The sequence below is a fragment of the Oppia nitens genome, unplaced genomic scaffold (genome assembly GCF_028296485.1).
Source record: "Oppia nitens isolate AA-2021 unplaced genomic scaffold, nextdenovo-longstitch-racon4-pilon3 scaffold2_pilon_pilon_pilon, whole genome shotgun sequence".
Lineage (NCBI taxonomy): Eukaryota > Metazoa > Arthropoda > Arachnida > Sarcoptiformes > Oppiidae > Oppia > Oppia nitens.
Genome location: NW_026533210.1, coordinates 2,567,273 through 2,594,053, shown reverse-complemented (window position 1 = coordinate 2,594,053; position 26,781 = coordinate 2,567,273). Strand labels below are relative to the sequence as shown.

The 26,781-nt window shown below is 20.3% G+C and overlaps 1 protein-coding gene across 2 annotated transcripts in view; it reads right to left on the bottom strand.

Moving 5' to 3' along the window:
• The window catches only part of LOC128956211 (neuroligin-4, X-linked-like), a 41,812-nt gene that overhangs the window by 10,587 nt on the left and 4,444 nt on the right, over positions 1 to 26,781 (bottom strand). For both annotated transcript variants that reach the window (XM_054301899.1, XM_054301900.1), the window contains exons 2-5: positions 10,122 to 10,277; positions 4,271 to 4,459; positions 3,782 to 3,897; positions 240 to 572 (exon numbers count right to left, since the gene is read on the bottom strand). In XM_054301899.1, the coding sequence (XP_054157874.1) occupies positions 240 to 572; positions 3,782 to 3,897; positions 4,271 to 4,459; positions 10,122 to 10,277 (794 nt within the window). The remainder of the gene's footprint in view (positions 1 to 239; positions 573 to 3,781; positions 3,898 to 4,270; positions 4,460 to 10,121; positions 10,278 to 26,781) is intronic.

Below are 26,781 nucleotides of genomic sequence, written 5' to 3'. Positions count from 1 at the left end.
TATATATATAATATACGAATGCAAATAAATAAAAAAGAAAAATATAAGTTTCATTTGAATAAATTATTGATTTTTTTTCTTTCAAAATTACAAAAATAAATATCAATTAAAATATTTTTATTTCAATGTTTTTTTAAAATTTAATTGAATAAATGATTTATTATGTCAATAATATTCTGTCACTAAATATATTTACTACTAATTGCGATAATAATAATAATAATAATACTGATAAATACCTGTTGATGAAAATCAAAGAGATTTCGGATTAATGTCCGCAAAATCCGATCCCTACGGATGCCATCGATTCCGTGTCGTTCTTCGTGCGAATTGAACACCGGAGGCGCCTCCACACGCGTTACACCAATTAATAAGTCGGTACTGTGGGCCAAATGTATGGTCGATCTCGTATCGGTCGACTCGGTTTGCATTAGATATCGGGGCTCTGCCGGCACAACAATGCCGTCGATAATCGGTCCGAAAGCTGTCAAATGGTCGGGAACTGAATAGTCGGCCGAAAACAACTCGTCGATACGTTTCTGTCGCAAACAGTCAACCATTACAGCGTTGTCCTAACAAATAATCAAATAAACAAAAAAAATCGGACATAAATTTTATGGGACAGTTAGCTGAGATCGGCACTAGTAGTACTGTATTATACCCTATAAAATAACTATAAAAAGATTTATTGTAAATAAATTAATGTTAACATTTATGTTGAGCAAAATTTTGTTGTTGTTGATTGTTTTTTTTTATTTATAAATATATTTAATAACCATTTTATATATCAACTTTTTTTTTAATGTAAAAGCGATTGTTAATAAATGCAATATTTGTTTTGTTGTTTATTTGTTAAACAGATAAAACAAATTACAATATCTATAAATAATTGTTACAATTTATTTCTCGTTTACATTCAGTAATTTATTATTTTCATTACATAAATGTATACAATATATATATATATATATTATTCAGTATATATATATATGATTAAATAAAATAATTTATATGTATTTAAAGTTCATTTATATTTATTTATCTAACTAATCTGCTAAATATATTGTCAAACATTGATATATTAATACAAATAAAAACCAATTTATCTCAACAACAATAATCAATAGTTACTCTCTCTCTCTCTCTCTCTCTCTCTCTCTCTCATCAATATTAAGTTGAGTTTTTTTCAAAAGCAAAAAAATAAATAAGAGTTTGACCCCAATCTTATTTTGTTCAACTATTTTATTATTATAATATAAATATGTGGCAATAAATTTTATTCAAAAAAATAAAAACAAAATGGTGTAAAAAAGGATTCAAACATTTGATTGAAACAGTGTCTGACATATACAGTACTATACAACAAACATATATATTTACAGCAAACAAACAAAAGTGACCATCAATTTATTTACAACACTAATGGTGACAAATAATGTTTTTTATCGCATATATATATGTATAACAAAAAAAAATATATACCAATAATATATTATATATAAAATTACTTATACTATTTGTTAAGGTCTGGCAACACAAAAAATTAGGTCTTAAAATGTGAGATAAAATGTTGTGTAGAGTTAATGCTAGAAAAAAAAGATCCAATTTTCATATAATTTATTACTATATATGAATATAGTAAAAGAAGTCTATGATGAAAATGCCTGAAAAAATTACATATAAAATTATATATTTAGGTTCAATATATAATTTATATTATATATATATATATATATACAGTATATATCTATAAGCTATAGTCAATTTTTTGCATAAATTTTTGTTGGCTAATAATAATCCTTAAGACAGATAGAGGATACAAAAAATAATATTTGATAACAAAACTAATAACAACAACAACAAAAATTTGATATTAGATATTAATTACTTAATAAATGATATCGTTTTTCATTCAATCCTATTATCAGTTGATACCCGGAAACAAAATGAAAACAATAACAATCAAAAAAAAAAAATACAAAACATCAAATATATCTATTGATTTAATTAAACTAATGGTGTGTTTAAGCAATTTTTCACTAGACATGTCTTAATTATTGAAAAAAAATTGTTATCATCATCTGGTATATTGAAATGCTATACTCTAAATACTGTATGTATGTATGTATTGATTTCCGATATCAAAGAGATGATAATAATAATAACAGTAATAATGATATTACAAAAGTAATACTAAATACCAGAGAGACTAACACACAGTATATATATATAATATGCTGACAGTTGTGTTATATTGTGCGCTAAAGCCTGTGATTAGTGATTACAGTAACAACAAAAAAATAACATAAGATTATTATTATTACAATATATATACCGTATATATATAGAGACTTCCGACTATTGTTTTTTATTATGTTTGGGCCAATACATGTGAGACACACCAGAAAAAATAAGAGAAAGAGAGAGAGAGAGAGAGAGAAAACAGTGTGTCTTATATTTACAGATAACAACTGTCCTCACTATTAAATCTGATTAATGATATCCTATTGTATTATATAAGTTGTTATTGTTATAGTCGTTGTTGTTGTTGGTATTATTGTGAAACACCCAACCAATGTATGATAGGGTTTAATGTATGTAAAACACTGATCTAAATATATATACTGTATATATATATACTATATGTATATAAACTATATATTTTTTACGATAACTATTAACATATAATTTCTACAAAAATAATTAATAAATTTTTTTCAGTTGTTAATATTAACATGGATGACTTTTTTGGCAATAAATTTATCTCATAAAATAATTTTTAAATCATCAAAAAATAAAAAATAAAATAAAACTTTTTGATTCAAAATAAAATAAAAGTTTTATCAAGTTTTGTTATCGCAGAACAAATAAATAATATACAAAAATAATTGTTATAATTTTTGTCAGCAATTTATATAAAAGTTTATATAAGTGAGTATAAAATAACGGGTATTACTGTTGTTGTTATAAATGTTTTGTGACAATAAATTAAAATTATAAAACAAAATGTGGTCTCTAAAGAAAAAGAGATGCCATAACACATTATACTATTTAATTTTTACACACACACACACACACACACACACACACTATATTAGCATTATGTATATACTGTACATACAATATAAAATCTGATAAATAAAACTTTATTATTCATATATAGTTTTATACTATATACAGTGTATATATACTGTATATGGCATATATTATATATGCAATAATTTATTAGCAGACAAACTGAAGCCATGGTTTTTAAAAAAAGGGATAAATATAGTACAGTGTGTGTGTGTGTGTCTATGTTTGTGTCTATGTGTGTGTTATTTGCAGTTATCATAATAAATGAGTGTCTCATTTGTTTTGTAATCGACGCTAAATTTTAATAGTTTTGTTAGTCTCTAAAGAGGTTTCACATCTTTTTTATATATATTTATATATTTAATCGCTAAGTGAGAGATAGTGTAGTATACTGTATATAAATGGTTAGAAAATTATATTTTATATAATCGTGTCACTCGTGTGTGTGTGTGTGTGTGTGTGAGAGAGAGAGAGAGAGAGATAGAGAGATAGAGAGAGAGAGAGAGAGAGAGAGAGAGAGAGAGAGAGAGAGAGAGAGAGAGAGAGAGAGAAAGAGATCTAATCAATAAACAAATTTACTTATTATGAAAATAGCATTATTAAAATTATTATTAATTTATAAAATTTAGTTTTCATACAAATCAATTTAATTTATCTAATTTAATGTGAAAACTGTTGAAAATATAAATTATTAAAATAAACTTACATGAACGGGACAGTCGAGCTCCTGGGCTATTGTTTTGGCGTATAGGTCGGCATCTCTGGCTATAGCCCAGGGAGTTAGCGCTGAACCACTCATCAATATTACACGCAAAAATAGACCTGGATAACCCCAAACATATTATACTGTACATATTTATTAAATATATGACATATTATTAATCATTTAATATATATATATATATAATGCTTAATTTTTATGATCAATTAGGATATCAATAATACTACTACTACTAATAATAACAGCAATAACAATAGTAATGTTAATATTGTATATAAATAAATCCCATTTATTTGCCTCATTTAATTCAGTTAAACTATTAATAAGTTTCAATACTAATATTATTAGTATTATTATTATTATTATTATTAATAATAAAAATAAATTAGTTAGTATATTTAATATATGATAATAATGTATATAAATAAATAATTTATTTAATAATAATAAAAATAATAATAATAATAGGCAAACCTTTAGCCATGGGTGACAGCATGAGTAGATGGGCACAGGCAGCACCATAGCCGTGGCCAATGATGGTAACATTGTTAGGCTGACCGCCAAATTCAGCAATATTTTCTTGTATCCAATGAAGAGCTGCCACCTGATCCATCAGACCATAATTGCCTCTAACTGTTCCGTCTACCAGTGCCGGCAAAAAGCCTAAATAGATAGATAGTCATAGATAGTGAAGATTAAAAAAAATGATATCGCAAATGAATAACAACAACAAAATCTGAAGTGAAATATATCACACATATTAGTATTATTATTATTATTGAGTGCCAATAGAGACCATCGTCTCTAATAAATGATATGAAATAAATAAATGAATGGATATATGTATGTATAATACATAGACTGACCACCCATACAGGTGCCGCCTGTATTATACAGGAATCAAGAGTCTAATACAGGTGACAGGAGAGGGCTAACCTGTATAATAAAATATACAGTTTTAAAATATGTAAAACTAATTGATTAATAAAACTATGAATTAAGTTTTGTTAGTAAAAATTTGCTTGTATTTTTAATATACAGTTTAAATATTTTAAATATTTCTAAAATTGTTCATGTTCAATATAAAATAATTTTAACTTTTTATATAATTATAGTATCTAAATTAAAATTTTTCTTAATTTATATTATAAATATATACGAAAATATAGTTATTTAAGTACAGGTTAACATACAGGAATATAATATTTAATATACAGGAAAATACAGGTGAAAATAATAATTTTATACTATTATACAGGTTTACTAGTAAATTGGGTGGTCAGTCTAATAATACAGTATATATATATGTATGTATGAAAAAACTGTATGCTATAGCTATAGATCTCATATTTACACCAAAAACAACTCACAAACACATTATTGCCAACAAATTTAGATATCAATATATATAATATAATTCTGGGAGTAATCATAATATTGATATTAGTAATGACAGACAGGCATTAGATTTATTGTATTGAAATAAAACTATTGCCACCAAAAAAAAAAATTTGCTAACATTAATATCTGATAGTATAACCCAAACAGTCGTCGTCGTTAAGCTGTCGACAAAATTATTAACAAAATTAAGATTTTCTCTTCAAATAATAAGTCATATCATCGATAAATATAAGGGTAATAATACACATACCGTACTGTTTATAAGTAAAAGTCGATATCAACTTATAAATTGATAGTTAATTTGCTTTTGAATGTCTTTTAATGCATATACAGTTATAGTGTATAGTATATCACTACATATGGATATAACATAACCACTTATATTAGTTATACATTATATTTACAACACATTTATACAGTAGATTATGTATTAATATAATATTATTGCAATTGCTTAGAGACAGAAATAATAATAATAATAATACTAATACAACATTTTTACATTTCATTGACTAATTTTGTCTACTTTTCAAACATGAATTATGTTTTTTTATATCAATAATAATAATAATAATAATAATAATAATAATAACATAATTAATATTTATACATAGTTATTCAATAAAAAAATTTATCTCTAATTATCTATATATAAAACTTATATACACTTATATATATATGTTTGTATGTGTGTGTATTAATTAATTAATTCACATTAATTTACTAAACAAAAAAAGTGATTTATTGGCATCAGTTGGCAATAGTATACTAAACTATAATAATAATTATTTTTTATTATTATTAAATGAATAGCAATAATATATTTAGTAAATTATTATTATTATCATTATTATTATTAATGTGTCAAAAAATGTTATCTCTTAGAAAATATAGAATAAATATTATAAATTAAGTGATATATATATATATTTATATGAAAATTGTAAAAAATAATAATTTTTTAATGACTTTATACGTAGATCATTAAAATTGAAATATTAATAAAAACTTTCTATCTATTAATCAGTTTTATATACAACAACACAAAAAAATTGTTTCTTTAAGGAAATACACTATTGTTAGTAAAATTTTTTTTTCAGTTTTTTATTCACACAACTCTTTGAGTTTAACTATGATAGTAATGATCCACTATTTTCTTTAAAAAAAATATGAAAATAAAAAATTTTACTGTATTTTTATATGAATACAGTGTTGTTGAAAACACAAATTTATACAAAAAATACTGTTTTAGAGAGAGAAAGAAAGAAAGAAAGAAAGAGAGAGAGAGTGAGAGTGAGTGAGTGAGTGAGAGAGAGAGAGAGAGAGAGAGAGAGAGAGAGAGAGAGAGAGAGAGATCAACTAAATCTATATATAATGATAAACATTTATGATTTACTTAATGACAAATGAGTTTGAAAATTGTATATTTATATAATTTTTAAATAAAACTAAAAATATTTTCATTAGCACATATACTGTAGTATTAAAATATTATTTTAATAATAATAAAAAATTGAAATATAATTGAAAATAAATAGTTTTAAAAATTAAATTTTACTAAAAGGTAATTCTAATTTTTTTTATTAAAAAATATTATATTTTTTTAGTGAAATAAGTAGTCAACTGTGTGTGTATATAATATATATTTTATATAAAATATTTATATATGAAAAATCTAGTGAACTTATATTTAATTTATACATCAAATTACTTGACTCTCACTCACTCTCTCTCTCTCTCTCTCTCTCTCTCTCTCTCTCTCTCTCTCTCTCGCTTAAAGACATTACATGCTAGAGAGAGAGAGAGAGAGAGAGAGAGAGAGAGAGAGAGAGAGAGAGAGAGAGAGAGAGAGAGAGAGAGTCAAAAATATCTTTGAATGTCATTAAAATGAGATTAAGATTTAAACAAAATTTAAAGAGTCATACAATAGGAGAGACAGTATTCACAAAAAAAACTTGAAGCGTTTAAAATGAAATGAAATGTCATTTTATAGACTATATATACAGTATATATATATACAATATATAGAGTATATACTATATACTGTATATATTGTGTGAATAACTATTAGCACCAAAAAAACTTGTAGTGTTTTTCCATTCATTCATATTACTGTTATTTTATTTACTGATATTTATCGTTGACATAATAATAATAATAATAATAGTTTTAACAATAGTCATAGTCATCAACAACAACAACAACAACAACAAAATTTATGCATTTAGTTTTTTTTCTATACAACTATATTATGCAATAAATATAGCAATTTAACAAATGAAAAAATGTATGCAAAAATAATATCTTTTAATTTAATTAAATTGCATTTTTTTGGTTTTCATATATTTTTATTTAAAAAAAGTTTAGCTTTTAAATGTCTAATAAATCATAGTAGAGTATAATCTTGTATATAAAATAAAGTATATATATAACTTATATATATATATATAGTTTTCACAATAATCTTCTTTATATAAAAAACATATACTGTAGATAATAAACCAGAAAATAATATTTTATAATTTTATTGTTGTTTATATTGTTGTTTGAGTTATTGTTTAAACAATATAATTTTTAATATACTCTATAATAAATATATTTGAATATATTGTTATAAATTTTTTTTTATTTAATAACATTAAATTATTCTTAAATAACTAAACAAAAAATTTATAATGCAAATTATTTATTATATTATCTCAAACTAAATAAAATTATCAAATCATCAAAATATATATATTTTTGTTTGATTAAAATTTTAATATTAATATTATTTGAGATGCCATTTTTGCTATAAAAATATTTGTATAAAATTACTTATAATAATTTTCATACAAATAAAAACAAAATTATAGACTATTTAAAGTAGTACTACTAGTAATATTAATAATAGTATATATCAAACAAAAATTATACCTCATTTAGATATTGAGCCTTTAGTTTATCTATTATTATACCTAATATAAGCGCCAAAAAAAATTGAGTCAAAACTTATTGTCAAAAATATTTTAAATTCCTGAGGGAATTATGAAATGTCAAGATATTTATGACTATATCCTTAAAAATATATACCGATATTTATATGGATATAATAATAAATATATTTAAATAAAAAAAAATAAGACACACATTTAAAATAAATTCAACCAAACCCTACCAATTGATATTATTTGAGATTTATTTGCTATAAATTATAACTTATAATAAATATATACAGTATATTATAACACAATATATTGCTTAAAAATTTTATTTTGCTTGACTTTGTTAAATTAATAATATAAAAAATTAAAGATTATTATTATTATTATAAACTATTAGAAACTAAAGCATTATAAAATTGTAAAAAAAATCTAATTTAATTCTGTCGCACTAATATTAGTTAAATAAATAAATAAAATAAATATTTAAATTTTTTTTACAAAACTATGTATAATATAATATTTATATAAAATGCATATATTTTTTTAATACAATATTTTACTCTATAATAAACAATGTATTTACTGTATATTTAGTGAATGTTTAGAATTGATTATATTTGAATGTTAACAACATTTTCAATGCATTGAAAGCTCAATACAATATTTATTGTCTTATAATTCATAAAATAGTTTAGTTTATGTATAAACAATATATTTATATATTTATTGATATATATTTATAAGTTTATTGAAATCAATAGTGAATTCAAGTGCTTCACAACAACTTCAATGTTTACAGTCAATAGTCAACAATTTGAATGATTACTTCAAATCTCTCAATGTTTTTATTGATTATTTTTCATATAAATATGTATTTATATATATGCTATGCATTATCGCTGAAAATACTAAAAAAATTATATATTATTAGATATATTAGTAATATTTAAATTCTTTTTACTATTTATTTTTTTATTCACAAATATATTTTTAAATATTTGAAATGAATTTTTCCAATTCAATGAACAATTCCTACTTAAAAAACAAATGTGTTTAACATATTATTATTATTATTATTATTATTATTATTATTATTATTATTATTATTATTATTATTACAGTATTAAGTATAATCTAGCATATTATAAAAATGATTAATTTTCTATAAGTTTTATTAAATGTTATAATAACAAATAAAAAACAAACAAATATTTAAATAATGTGTGCACTTAGCAAAAAATTTTTATAAAAAATCATCAAAAAATATTGAAAGATTTATTATATGCCGTACTGTATATAAGATATTTTTGATGGTTTTTCTATATTTATATAATAAATAAATGAAAAACATTTCGATTCCGATCACAGAATCGACAAAAATCTAATGACAACAGGAATAATACAGTTCTTATAGTTGTATATTATATAAGAGATAGTGAGTGAGTGAGTGAGTGAGTGAGTGAGTGAGTGAGTGAGTGAGTGAGTGTGTGTGTGTGTGTGTGTGTGTGTGAGAGAGAGAGAGAGAGAGAGAGAGAGAGAGTTTGGTGTCAAAGCTATCAATACAGACATTTATCAAAACACAATAAGCTTTCAAAAAATATATATCAATAATAAACAAAAAAACTATGAGAGAGAGAGAGAGAGAGAGAGAGAGAATTGAAAACATATATATTTTCATTATTTAACTTTGAGTTTGTTTTTATATGTCATTTCCTATACTTTTCTAAGTTGTTTGTGTTTTGAAGCGACAATTAGTGACAACAATTTAGTCTCCAATCATTAGACTATAGATAATAACAAATATAAAAAAATCAAAAACAACTATAAAAAACAATATTTTCATTTATATTGCAAATTGTATATCAAAAAAAATAAATAAATAAAATGTTTAGTTATATCATTACTTTGAATTATTACATACTATTCGCATTTGAAAATTGTTTAATACTTGAAAAAATTTGTGTTTGTGTGTAGGGGTGGGGTGGGGTGTATGGACATACCTAGGACTCCCAAACGGTAGTTCAATGTGACGACTACTACCCGTCCAAAACTGGCTAAAATGCTTCCGTCGTATACATTGCCAGAGTTCCAGTCGTAGGACTCGCCGTGAATGAACACAATGACCGGCACTCCTCTTGATTTTGGCGGTGAATAGTCTATGAAAACATCAATAAAATTATAACAACAACAACGACAACAACAAAAAATAACATTTAATAACATATGATAAGTAAATATATAATAAATAATAACAGATTTGTCAACTCAAAGATACAGTAGTAATAATAATATTATTATTAATACTATTATTGTTGTTAAAGTATGTCTGCGTTTGTGTAATAAAATAAAATATAAGTTATTTTATTTTTTTAAAGATATAACTTTATAAAAGTATAGTATTTTTATATAAATATTTTCTCTAAACTAAAAGTTTTTCCTCTGAGGCTATATTGCTATTGATTGCATTGTTATAAATAACTGCAATGTTTTTAGACATATTTTATAGTTTAAAATAGAAAATATACTAATCTATAGATATAGTATTATAATAGTTATAAAATATTATTTAGCTAATAGACTAATAAATAAAAATTTAAAAATTAATTTAAGCTTTATCACACAATTATTTTACTATAAAATATTATGATATTATATATATAAAAAACAAAATTGCATAATTTATTGCTTCATAGATATTAATAAAGTAATAAAAATAAAATTTACGTCTAACTAAACAATTTATAATTTATTATTTACTATTAAAAATTTTGTGAACAAAAAAATAATATTCAATATATATATATTATATGTTATATTATTAGTAAGTCATGCATACAAAACATAATATATTCAATAATAATTATTATTTAGCGCCCATTTATTTTTGCAAAATAATAATTTAAATAATTATTGTACAAATTATTATACAAAAAAAACAAATATTGAATATACAGTAGTTTCCATCATATCATTTAATAAATAAATTTTGTTTTTCTAAAAAAGTTTTAATTTCTATACTTTATTTATACAGTACAAGTATAAGTTTAATTTATTTAACATTTATTTAATGTTTTATAGTATTTTCTATAAGCCAATAAAAAATAACCAATTTATCAATCAATCACTTAAAAAAATTTCAATAAATAAGATATCTATTGAATATGAAAATTCAAGTATTATTCATCATATAAGTAGACAAATATAAGAATAAATACTATGATATCGATTGTTTAGCTATAATATTATAGTTTATGATATAATACTACAATATATAATGATATATATAATATATATATATTTACGTTGTGTATACTAAATTCAGTAACTATTATATTATATATTATATTATATAAAAATATACTTAATTTTTTTTTTGTATACTATTATACTGTATAAGTTTGAGAGTTATTTTCTAAGCAAAAAAAAAATAAAATAAAGTAAATAATGAAATTGCAATTTATTTCATCAAAAATTTAATCATCAATACACCGACATCTATTCAGTGGACATTCAATATATTATAGTATTGTACAATATATATATATATATAGTTGTGGTGTTGTGTTATTCAACAATTGTTGTCCTCTCCATATCATCACATTAAATAACTATAAGTTTTGTCCACAGATAAGTAATAAATAAATAAGAGAGAGAGAGAGAGAGAGAGAGAGAGAGAGAGAGAGAGAGAGCACAGATAGCACTGTCCTTTTGATGATTAGGTTTGTCCCTTATATTGCATTCATTCAACAAAACTCGTGATTGGCTTTTATAATATAGCGGTCAATAGTTAAGTCCATCGGGTTTTATTTGTTAATACAATTTGTGTGTTTTTTTGTTGTTAATAATAACGACAATCTGCACAATCAATATTGGATTAACACCCAAAACTAAATCCCAACCAATTTTGGCCAACAATTATCACACATATCCCAGTCATCCCTTTATTCACTGAAATATTTATTATTCAATTAAATATATTGCAATAAATTTTTGATTATATAAGTATATATATTTTTATAATCAAATATTTATTTTATAAATATTTATTATCCATATATTATAATTCTATATTTTGTTTTTATTGGCACAAAATATTTTAAATATATATTTTTTTATTTTGAAAATCTATGCAATCAACTAAAACTATATACAGAATTTACTTTTGAAATTCAATACTTTTAACCCGAAGCCAAAATAAATGCAAAATAACACTCATATATATAATAAGATATAACTGAATTTTATTATATTTAACAAAAAAAAAACGTAAAATAAATTTTGACATAAGCTTGAAGTCAACAAACTATACAATTATATACACAAATAATATACAGTACAATATATATAGTATATATACAATGTATAAATGTTTTTGCATATATTTGTCAATTGACTTATCAATGATTTTTATTGTAATAACCATAGGGTTTGTATATGTTTACACAATAGTAAAAAAAGACGAGATCATTAGGAAAAATTTATATATATTTATTATATTTAATTCAATCAATTTATATACTGAATATACAATATATATATATAGACCGGTATATATGTTGTATAATAAAATCACTTAAATTTCATTTTTATATAAAGATACAGTGAATTCACTAATTAAAATATGTATTTAAAAAATAAATTTACGGTATTTACAATTAAAAATTATATTGTTATCTACAATGCAAATATTGAAACTAATTTTAAAATTTATTATAGTATTATTTATATGTATACTAAATGAAAAAACAAGATTGAAATTTAAATAACTTGAATTATTATTATTTTTTTATTAATATAAAAGGCTTGAATTGTACTTTTTATTTTTGAAAAAAATATATCCAGATTTTGATTATAAAATAAATTGAATTTTTCTGTATATTTTACTTAAAACTTAAATAATAAAAATATATTTAAAATGTTTTATTGTTTTTTTCCTGTTCATATCTATTTCTTTTTAAACTATTATATTATATATAGAATATTATTTAAATATTAGTTTTCTAAATTTTATTTGAGTTTAAAATTTATATAAAAAAAATCAAAAAAAAAATAAATAAAATAAATTTTTCTCAAATACTATATATAATTCTATTATTATTTACATAAAGGCTTGCGAATGTAAATGATGTAAATGTTATTTTGTGCAAACATTAACAATAATATATATATATATATATTGTATTTTTATTTAACAATTTAAATTTTTGGCTTAAAAAATATTTTATATAATAATAATAAATGATGATCATACACATTTTAAAAAAATATAACTTGCACAAACAACTATTATATTAAAAATCATTATTATAGTAATTTGTTTTAGTTCAACACATAGTTATAATTATTTTTATTTAATAATTAATAAATCAATAAATAATATTTATAAATTATTTTGTTCACTAAAAACTTAATAAACTATAATGAGCATTTTTCGTATAGCAAATTAGATAACTTGAAAAATTATAATGTTAAATGAGATATATTTATCGTTGAAAGATAACAAATTTTTTAAATTCAATATCTAAATTGATATCTTCTTTTTAAAAAAATAAAATAACAAAACTATTACTTAACCGATAATCTAATATATAGATAAATATTTTCCCAACAAATATATATATATATATATATATATATATATATATATAATGTGAGCAATTCATTAGAGATAAAACACATATTTGTTTTGAAAAACAATTTTTGAAAAGTTTACAAAACCGTAATAATAGTATTAACTATTAAACAAAAACATATTGAATACAAAGCTATTCAATGGCCGTATAAGTTATATATAAAAAATAGATATGTTTAAAGAAAAAATAGATGGGTATAAAAAAATATCAATTGATATTTATTATATCCATTTAGTCCCCAATGAACATATAAAAATTATAACATATTATAACAATTTTTTTAAAACTGTGTCTCAACAATTTAAATGCAATAACTATTACACAAAATTTTTATTATTATTATTATTATATTAATGTAAGCCTTACATGACAGTAATAAATTTAATTTAATTTTCTTTTTAAAAAAATGACTTTCATTTTTATAAAATAAATTTGCAATAAATGTCATATTGTGTTATAACATTTTTTTAATAGAAATTTTTTTTATTTTGCTTCAAAAACAAAAAATAACATAATATTATAAATTTAATATATATATATATTTAGCTTATATAAAAATATCTTATAATATATATATAATATATATATATATAAATTTGTTTCTCTATGCGTTTGATTACATTTCTATTGTCCTTTTTTAAAAGTAAACAATAAATAGACCGTTAGGATAGACACTTGAAACACAAGCACAGGGATGTATGTATTGATACATTATTGTTTGAAGATGCTCTAGAAAAGTGAGAGCACAGGGATATATTTGTTGTTAATAATGGCTATAAACGTATAAAGGCGTCAATGTTTTTTTTTCATAGATGGGATTCAATATAATGGGTCCACTAAAATATCGTAGCGTGAGTTATAGATATATTTATATATCTTTATATCAATATATATATATACACACAAAAAACATCTATATTATTGATATAAAAGTTAGTACTCAATGTGTATTATCTAAGCTATGGATTACATTAAGTTTTTAAAAATATTTTTATATATATTTATACTGTATATAAATGTGTGTCAAACTTTTTTTATATTAAATTTTTATTGTTAACATTTATGTTCAATCATAAGCTTTTTCATTGAGTTTTTATTAGACATAAAATTTTGAAACTAAAACTTCTCTCTCTCTCTCTCTCTCTCTCTCTCTCTCTCTCTCTCTCTCTTCTAACTCACTCACTATATAAATAATCAATATTAAATCACTTATTTTTATTTTATTTAAACAATATGTTAACAAAAATAAATAAAACCATACAAATAAAATATTGTAATAAATATGCAATACTAATAAAAATAAAATAATTTAATATACAATATAAAATAAATTAAATTAGTTAATAAATTTGTACTGTATAAAATATACAACATTTTTATGATTTGTCAAAATTTATACTTTATTATTTAAATGTCTACAATATTATTATTATTAAACATTAATTTAAGTTTGTATAGCATTTTAATGAAAAATAAATTAAACAAAATATTTTTATTGGATTCACCTAAAAATGTTACTTCATTTATAACATTAGTATAACTTATAAATCAAACATTCAAAACACGTTTATATTAAATCACGTCTAGACTTAAGTTTATTTTGAGGCAAAAAAATACATAAAAATATATATATAGAAAATTCAATTTATATTATATATTTTATTAGTATAATAATAATATTATTATTTATCTATGATATTATCATATATATTTTTGATAAAATAAAATTTGAAAATAATAAAAAAATTATTAAGAATATAAATTGCATATTATCATATTATTGATTTAATTATATTTATATAATATATTATATTATATATAATCTAATCTAACATTTCTCAACCCAATGAACTCTTTTAATAAGTCATCCAAATATATTTAATATTGTTTTTAACATTATTTAAACACCAAAAATGTGTGAAACTGACAATTATTTAGACTTATTATTTATACAAAAAAAAATAAATACAAATTTAGTGTAAAACATGACGAAACATATATTAATAATAATATAAAAATAACATTAAACATGTATTTTGTTATCATTTTCCTGCATTATGAGACATATTATATCTATATATTTATTATATATTTATATAATAGTGAGATTGATATATTCAATTTTTGTTTTGCAAATTAGTTTAATGTATTAACCAAAATAATCAAAAATAATTATATGCCAAAAAATCATTAGATAACATATACTGTATATAGTGTACATATACCACAAATAATAATAATAATAATACTGTATATAAATTATTTTTAACATCAAATATCATGTTTATAAAAATATAAAGTTATAACTATAGTATTAAACAATAGTAATATGCAATTAACAAATCACAAACTTTATACCGTAATTAAAAGATAATTATTTTATATAATATTTGTTGAAAACACACGACACATGTCATGTTTAAATGTATTAATTTATACATAATGTTTTATGGCTATAAATACTATACATTTATAGTTATATTGAATATAATGTACAGTATATACATTTGTGGTAAAGGTTTTTTGGTTTAATAATTAAAAATAAATTTAAATTAAATTTATTTATTTATTTGTATGAGTATTTCAACTGTAATTAATGTACTAAACATAAGTATATAAAATATTATTATCATATATTTAATAGCATTAAAATCATTGTCTAATGCTTAAAAAGTTTTAAATTTATTTGAATTATGATATATTATTATAATACACAGTAATAAAGTATTATAGATGCAAATAATAAATAAAAATAATATATTAATAATAATAATAACAACAAGAGTAATAATAATAATAATAATATATGTGTTATTTTAATTATTAAAATAAATTCATATGAAAATTATGCGCATAATTATGTCATTAAATATATTTTTCAAAAAATAATAATATTATTATTATTTATATAAAATTATTTTTTAAATATTTTGGATAACATAAATACATATGTAAGTACAGTAACAATAATTTGAAACAAAAATTTTAATACAATTAAATAATAAATTCCTAAATAATCAAGAAAATGAAAATATTAATGAAATATTTGGGTTGAAAATAATATATAAATTACTATTATATATATAGTATAGTATATATTATAAGAGATATTTATATTCACTATTATAACTTATACCTCAATATCTTTAACAAATAAAAATTGGCAAAAGTTTCAGTCAATTTAATAAATATAAATTAATAAAATATGAAAATATAATAACTTTATTATACAATTTCAACCCGAATATAGTGTATAAATAAATAATTTATATATATATATATTTAGATATATATATACCGTAAATATACAGTATATTATGTTTTAGATGATAACAAAAAACAAAACCAACAAAAAAACAGTATTAACGAAGCGATACTTTAAATGACTGTTTGACTGTTCATCACAACTATATAAATGTGTGAACGCTTTTTGGATGAATAGATAGAAAGTGAGAGAGGAATAGACATATAAGCAAAAACAAATAAACATAAATAAATATATATATATAGTATATACTGTTTATAACAATATTACTAATAATCATAAAAGAAAAATTGAGGCCAACTATGCCAATGACTACCAGTGCTGAAGACAATTAAAGAAGTAGTAGTGAATTGCGTGAAAGATGTCTGATATTTATGTGCGAAAAGATATTGTATAAGTCAAAGATCAATGAGTATAAGTGAGTGAGTGAGTAAAGAGAGAAAAAGAGAGAGAAAAAAAGAAAGAAAAAAAGAGAGAAAAAAAGAGAGAATGAGAGACAGTGAGAGTAAGAGAGAGAGAGAGAGAGAGAGAGAGAGAGAGAGAGAGAGAGAGAGAGAGAGAGAGAGAGAGATAGTAAAAAGCTATTTAATAAATGAAGAGAAAGTGCTGTCTTATACATACAACTGTGCAAAAAAAAAGTCAAAACTAATAATTTTTATTTTGTTTGATATCTTATTTTTGTTTTGTTTTTTATATTTTTATAATTTATATATCTTTTTATTGTATTAATTGAAGATCATATTAAATATAGACACTGATAAAAACTACATGTATATATAAATATAAAAATAAATAAATAAATTTAAATATATATAATTAATTATTATGCATCAATATAATTATTGATTATTATAATCTATAATTTATAATTATTTTGTTTAATGTGTGTGTATTTTTTATATCAATTTATAAATTAAAGTGTTATCAAAGTAATAATAAAAAAAGAAAGTTCCAGTAATTGTTTGTTAAAAATTAAATTATGTCCAAACATCTGAAAGTGACAATTGACTGATAAAAAAAATTAAACTTACAGTACAATTATTACTAACATTGATTTTTTTTGAAAAAAATCCTACAATATTTACAATTAAAAAAATTCAATTCAATGTATTTACAATATAAAAGACTATTTTTTAAAAAAAATCAGTCAATTAATTAATTTTTAAAAATTTTAATTTATTATTAAATCTTTAATTTTGACAATTAATTATTAAAAATACAAAATTAAACAAAATATTTAGAAAAATATTTAACGAATAAAAAAATACTGACAATAATAATAAAAACTTTGATTGTCATTGAAATCTCATTCACATTTGTTTTATGCTTATTATAAATACAAAAAAAACAATTTTTTTAGTCTAATTAATGAAATACATTACTTAATTAGCGAAAATGTAATATAATATTGACATTATTTATGGCATTAAATTAATTAAATAGCTAATTAGTATTAAATACTGTATAAAAATAAATGTTATGCAATAAAAAACATGGATATTTGTTAATTATTGTAAAAAAACAATTTCTCGTTTTAAAATTAAAATTTGTTTATAATATTCAAATTTATTAAATATAGTATTAAAAAAAAATTGTTACAAATTTCTAACAATACTATTTTTTCTTAACAATAACATATATTTTTGTAAATATAATAATATTACAGAAATTTTGTTATTAATAAATTTTTACATATTATTGTAAAATATTTTTATATCATAAGTGCACTAAAGAAAGAGAAAGAGAAAGAGAGAGAGAGAGAGAGAGAGAGAGAGAGAGAGAGAGAGAGAGAGAGAGAGAGAGAGAGAGATTTGTTGAGAATTGCAAATGAGATTTTTATATTTTCATATATCAATTTCCACAAAAAAAATAAATAATATTTTTATCTTATTGTATGAAAATAAATATCGTATAGCATTAAGTGAAAGGTGTCAAATATTTATGAAATACATACATTTATATAGAGATAAATTTATATACAATAAAATTCTTAATAATTTATGAAATGCTTAAATATTAATACAATACTATACATAATGTTTCTTCTAACTCAATGCATTTATTTGTATGTATGTAAGTATGTGTGTGTGTGTGTGTGTCTATGTCTATGTCTATGTGTGTATGTATGGACTTATATGTAGCTATTAATGATCTACAAAAATAACAATTACTAAATACATAAAATTGCAGAATATTCTTGTGTTTGAGTAGATTCTTAGTTTAAATTAATTGGTAAGAAATATATTATACCTTATATTACATATTATATATACAGTATATACTGTGTGTGTGTGTGTGTGTATGTGTGTGTGTGTGTGTGATAAATACCTGATTTTAAATTAAATTTTTGCTTATGTTGTAAATACTTAATTTTATTTTTAGTATGTAGTTTTCATACAATATAATTAACTGTATAATACAGTATATTATACGGTATACTCTACATTAATAAATTCAATTATTATATAAGAATTAACCAAAAAAAATTCAATTTTCTTTATAATTTATTAAAAAAATATTTTATTTTGTAATTTGATATATGCATTAAACAAATAATTAAAAGCGAAAAATATTAATAAATATATAACTACAATAATAATTAGTTGTTATTAATTAAATGTTTTTTTGCATTAAAAATGCCTTAATAATTATTTTCGGTTAACAACATAATATTAGTATTAATAAATTAATGTCAAAAATTAATTAATGTAATGTTTTTTAATATTTTTTTAAAGATATATATCGCAATATAATAGTATAAGAAAAATCAATACATTCTCAGCAATAATATATGAATCAGAAAATAAAATTTACAAAAAAAATGTGTGAACTAAATGGTGAATGACTTGTGTTTGTAGTGTAAAGTCAATGTAAAATGTAATATCAATTAGTCGTTTTTGGATAATTCACTGATAATATACATTACTTTCTATGGATATATACGATGACAAATACTTGACAAACATATATACAGTACTAGTATATACTGTAATATTGAGTTTTAAGTAGACGTTTTTAGAGTACAGGAAAAGTACACTTTGATTTAATAGTGAATTTAGTACTACATTAGCAAAAAAACAGTATTAGTAGTAGTAATAACTTATAGAAGAGAGAGAGAGAGAGAGAGAGAGAGAGAGAGAGAGAGAGAGAGAGAGAGAGAGAGAGTAGGCTAAACGCAAAACTATGTCGTTATCACCACTAGTGTGACTTAGAGTAGAGAGCACTGGTAGGTAAAATATATAAGACCTATCAATTTGATGGACACATTGATATTCATCTAATGATGAATAACCACACATATATACACAACACTATAGGATTTTTTTTCTCTAGTGGTATAATAAATTTTAAGCCGATATTTTTACCTACAAAAAATAGCAGACAAACATATGCTTATACTACAAACAACCATAAAAAACAACAAAACAAAAAAAACTATTTTTGTTTTTAATCTTATATTTTGAGTGAAAACACTTTTGACTTTATTACTGTATATATACTGTAAGTTTTAAATGAAAATAAAACAAAACAAAAAGATATATATATATATATATATATATATATATGTTATAAACTCACAAACAAAACACCAAATAATAATGACAGCTCTCAACAATATATTAAACAATAATAACAAATAAAATAAATAATATTAACAGACAAAATATTTTAATAATAGCCTAATAATATTGGTTTTATACTAAATATAATTTCTATTATTATTATTATTATAGTAGACCTAAATTCCTTATAATGTTTAATGATTTTTATTTACTTGATTTTTAACCAAAAATAAAAACATTTCAAACTAATAGAAAGTTAATAATAAGAATAATACTAATAAACTCTCTCTCAGTAATTGAATTTATTTATATTAATGAATGATTTCTTTCTCTTATTTTATTTTATTTTTATCCATCACTGACTCTGTATATGCCATAAGATTTCAATCAAAATATTATAGACTTAAACATAAAGCTTATATAAAATGTATAATATATATATAATATAAAAAAAAATAGAAATCCTATACTAGTTATGTACTAAAAACCAATCATTTCAATCAACAATTTATTTTTATTTATTTATTTTTTTGGCCAAACAAATAAAAATGCATTTATTCTTTGAGATAACAAACAAACAAAAAAACTACAAATAACTCTAAGTTAACATTATTTGTATATATAATCTATTAATTGAATCAATAAATGAATTTTTCGTTATTTTTTCCCTTATTTTGTTTGAATGTTTTATACTTTTGTTTTTTTGTTGTTGCAAATAAAGTTATTTGCAAATAAAAACAAAACATAAAATTGTTACACATGTACACACTGTATGTCAAATAATATATATATACAATATACAATAATAACAATATATGTACAATAGTTTAATGCTAAAATATATATTTATACACAATTGTATATTATATAACTCTACATATGTTTTTAGCATTCAATATATTGATAATACAGTATATATATATATATATATAATATTTACTTAAGACTTAAAACAATTCAATACAAACTAAGTATTGTTACGCTTAATCTCGTTTTTTAACTGTATTTATATCGCATCAATGCAGCCAAACAATTGAATTATAAATAATAATAGTAAAAGTATAAATTATTTTCATTATATATATATATATATATATATATATTTGTATTTGTATTAAAATAACATTGAATTAAATGGCATTTGTTATCATTAGTCAAAAACTGTTAAACAAAAGCATGAGATGATCTCTCAATTAAAACAAAAAAAAACTGCATTAAAGTATATGTAATAATAATATAAATAAAATAATTTATAAGTTGAGAGCAGCACTTTCCTCATCATTATAATCGGCAAAAGTAATACTTAATAATAAAAAAATAATAAAAATAATGACAATAAAACTCATTGAAATGAGAATATATAGATTAAAATCCTCGACTAAAAGTAACCTTAATTTTTGGATTAAATGAGTTTTTTCGCAAAAAAAATAATCATTAAAACAAAATACAAGAGAGAAAGAGAGAGAGAGATAAAATAAAATGAATTAAAATAATGCATACATTTGTCGTAATTTTCTTAAATGAAATTAAAATATATATAAATTTATATATATATATATATATTTAACAAAATCATGTCTGTATAAATTAATGTTTAAATGGGTGAATAAAATTTAAATATAACTAAAAATAATATCATCATTTAAATAATAGTCTAAAAGTACTACTGTATGTATACACTATTGTATCCAAAATAAAATATATATATAAAAAATAGCAAAATATGTTACAATATTTTCACAAATAAACATTTTATTAAACAATATTTTCTTTTTATTTTTTATTTAGGATAAAGTCATACAGCTTTGGGATATTATTGTAACGGAATATAAATTATTATTTTAAGTAAAAATATTTATACAGTATTTATACTCCACCCGGATATTTATAAAAAAAGTGTAAACGAGTGATACATATATAGTTATTTTTTAGGTATAATTTTCAGACATATATGAAAAACACAGTTTTTTCAATATAGGTTTTCAGTAAATTAATATCAACGATAAGAGAAAAAAATAAATAAATGTTTATATTATTATATACATGGGAATTGTATGTACAGTATAATAACCCTATAAGTTTATACACGTATACCCTGTATTTTATTTGTTTATATAATTGCTAGATTCTAGCTTTTATTAATATTTATAATACACTACGAATATATTTATACTGTATATATATACAGTATAAACATTAGTAACCGATACATAAACTAACTGTTATTACAATATTATTATTATTATTATTATATAATATTTATTGTTATATTGTCGAAAAATGTATTAGTCGATGTTATAATAGCAAATTGACATATATTTCGTATATACTATATATATATATATATATATATATATATATATATATATATATATATATATATATATATATATATATATTGTAAACATTATTTAACATTAGTTTTCTAGTATGTAAAGTGTGTGTGTGTGTGTGTTTGTAACAGTGTGTAAGTGTATGTACAGTGAAGTGCTCTTTAGGTGTCACAAACACAGGGCTTTTACTGTACATTATTGTGTGTGTGTGTGTGTGTAACACATGCTATGCTTAAACGTGTATTTCATATGTAAATTGTATTTATTTATTATTATTATTATTTGAATACACCGCACATAATGGACGTCCATTTGAAATACACTAATGCTCTGTTAATATGGAGTTTATGTATAAAACATTTTCTATCATTAATATCATGAAAAAAAAAGTTCAATTAAATTTATAAAATGTAAAAATTTTTATCTCAAAAACGTACTTTAAGTATGTATCCCCACCAAAAAATTAAACTAAATTATACACTCAAGTAAAAAAATAAAAATAGTTATGCTAGATAAAATTGCATTTAATTTTTTGTTGTTGGGTACAATTCAAGTGAATATTATTCAAACATTTATTGTATAAATAAAAAATAACGAATAGTCTATTAACTAAATATTAAATGTATAATTTTGCAATATATTTGAAATAAAATTATATTCATTTAGAAATAAAATATTGTTATAAAAAATTTATATTCAATATAAATAGTTTAATAGAAATTTTTATATAACTATCTATCTGTATAACTATAAAAATATAAAATATATATTAAATACAATATTATTGTTAAAACCTGACGAATATCAAGAGATAATGTAAAAAATTAAATTCAATTTATATCTCATTTTTAAACGAAAGTAGAAAATTGTGAAAAAAAATAAATATTTTTTTCATTTGAAAAATCGTAATCTCTTTATATTCATATATATATATATATATATTGCACTTTATTTTTATGAAATATAAATACATTTTTGATTTCAAACTACACTAATACCAGCGCTCATATCAATGAATATATAATTCTGTATATAATATACTAAAAAAAATGTTATATAAAAATTTATGAAACTGTTTAACGACTAACAAAAATTTTCACTAACAAAACTATTGACAAAATTTTTTATAAAGTAAAATGTATTATAAACTGTGTGTGTATAAAGTGTTTTGTGGTATATATTTAGAGAAAAACAGCAATATATATATATGAAAATATAAGGCATACATTTTAAAATAACTACATAATAATAAAATCAATAATAAATGTCAACTATAATTTTTAATAAACATCTAATATAACTTTACGAGTAGTCAAATATAACTTAAACTTTATGAGTATATTTAAATTTTTATATTTATTATAAATCAATAGATACATTATCTAAATTATGCATATATATATATCTAATATATATAATTTCAAAATATAAAAATATAAAAATATTTAATTATAATATTAATATAAAATAATATAAATGTTTACTATGCATCCATGTATACAAATAAAGTCAAAGTATCTTAAAATACATTTAGAAACATAAAATTTATATTTAATTTAAATTAAATAACTAGTAGTAAATAAATAAATAATAGCGTATAATATATTTGTAATATTCTGTATAATATTCAATAGTAATGAGTTTAATAAAATTTTATATAAAGAGATAAATGTGATAAATAAAAATTAGTTGCTATAGAAAATAACTTAAAATTATTAAAAATTTATTATTTTTTAGAAATTTTGAGCCGATAATGTATTTAACTTAATATATATAAATACCGTATACTATACAATGTATATCTATATTATATCATTATTTAATATACGGCATAAAAGGATATAAAAAGCATAATTTATAATAAGCTTACAATATATTACTAAAACAGTGTTTTTAAATTATTATTTATTAGTTAAAAATATAATATTCAGATAACCAGCTAATAACAGTGTATATTCATATAAAAATTTAAAGTTTAACATAAAATAATTGCTAATAAATTAATAATGTGGTAAAAATTTTTTTATTATTATTATTAAATATAATACAATTAAAAATTCATTAACATTTTGCATTATCGTTACATCTATTATTATTGTGTATTATATTATATTATTTATAATTAACGACAACAACAATAAAAGAAAATTATGTTAAAACATATCATATCATCAGTACATCATATAAAACTAATTTACACCTTTAGTATTACATACTGTATTAAATTAATGTTAATAATAATAATAATATATTGTATCGTATCATACATAGCATACAAATGAGAGATCGGCACAAATTATCAAAATTTTTTTTTGCCAATTATTAATTATATTTTTATTTTTCTACTAAAAATTTATTAAATATTAAAATAAATTGATTTTTTTTTAAAAAAATGTTAATTTTTTTTGCCAATAGTTTAATTGAAAATTTTTATTTTTTATAATTAAATAAGAATAATAATATTATACTATATTTTTTCCAATTTAAAGTATATTACAAATTCAATAACAATAAAATATAATACATATATAACTGTATTTTGTTTGTAATTATATTATACAAACTATACTACCACTATATGAGTGAGTGAATTGACTTTTTTTGTTGGTTATCTATTGAATAAATTATTAGCAAAATTGGTGGAAAAATTTATTGAATTCAATGGCAGCATAAAAAAAACTAAATGTATTACTAAATGTATTTTGAATGTATTATTTACTGTATATTTTATGCAATATATATATATTATATAAGCGTTTGATCACACATTTCGCACTCATTTTCATAATTTTTCCCTTATTTACTAATACAGTATTGTCTAAACATTTGATGCGTTTTTTATTCGCAATTTTCCTGTGATTTGCAATGCAAATGAAAAAAAAATATATCTCAAAAAAAACCCTAAAACTAAAATCACATTTGCATTAGGGTTTGGCACTCAATCAGTGAGACAAACGGATAACATACTGTGTGTATACTACTAGGCCTTAAATAAAGATTTTACAACACTTGAAATAATAGTATAATAATAATAATAAAAATGCGAGAGTAAAACACAGACACACACACAAGTGGATAGTATAATCACCATTAAAAACATTGGTATTTCATATGCTGTATATAATGGTGCAAAAAAATGATAGGAAAAGACACGAAACAGAGAGAGAGAGAGAGAGAGAGAGAGAGAGAGAGAGAAATATAATTTTACGCTTCATTTATCGTTTTGATTGTTAGACTTTTTTCATAGTCATAGTCACTATATATATATACTGTATATTGTAGTATATATGGTGACGACACCACTTTGGGTCAACTAATCCATTGCCTGTTTTCAGTTTCAGTCACATTTCATAGCTGCTGTCACCCACTCTTTACAGTTTAAAGTTTTTACAAAAAAAAAGATGACAATAATAATAATAATGATAAAAATAATAGTAATAATAAAATAAAATTTCAATTTCAAGACCCAACAAAAAATAATTCATGAGATTTGATTTTTATACTGTATTGAACTGTATAGTTATATTATAACTGTTTATTGTATAATATTTCCCGTATCATTTTATTTTATTTTTTCACAAAAAAAACTTTTTACAATATTAATATCAATATAAAAAAAAAGCTGTATTTATATATACAGTATAAATATATTTATATATATATTAAAGCCTTAGTTTTTTTTGTGTTAAGCTCACAAACATTCACACATAGTATTAATCATATTCACAATATTCACAAAAATGACAATTTTTTTATTTTATTATTTTTATTATTATTATTATTTTAGTATAATTTCAAATACAGTAGCAATTTAATAATAATAAAATCTTTTTTATTTATATATATATATATATAATTATGCATAA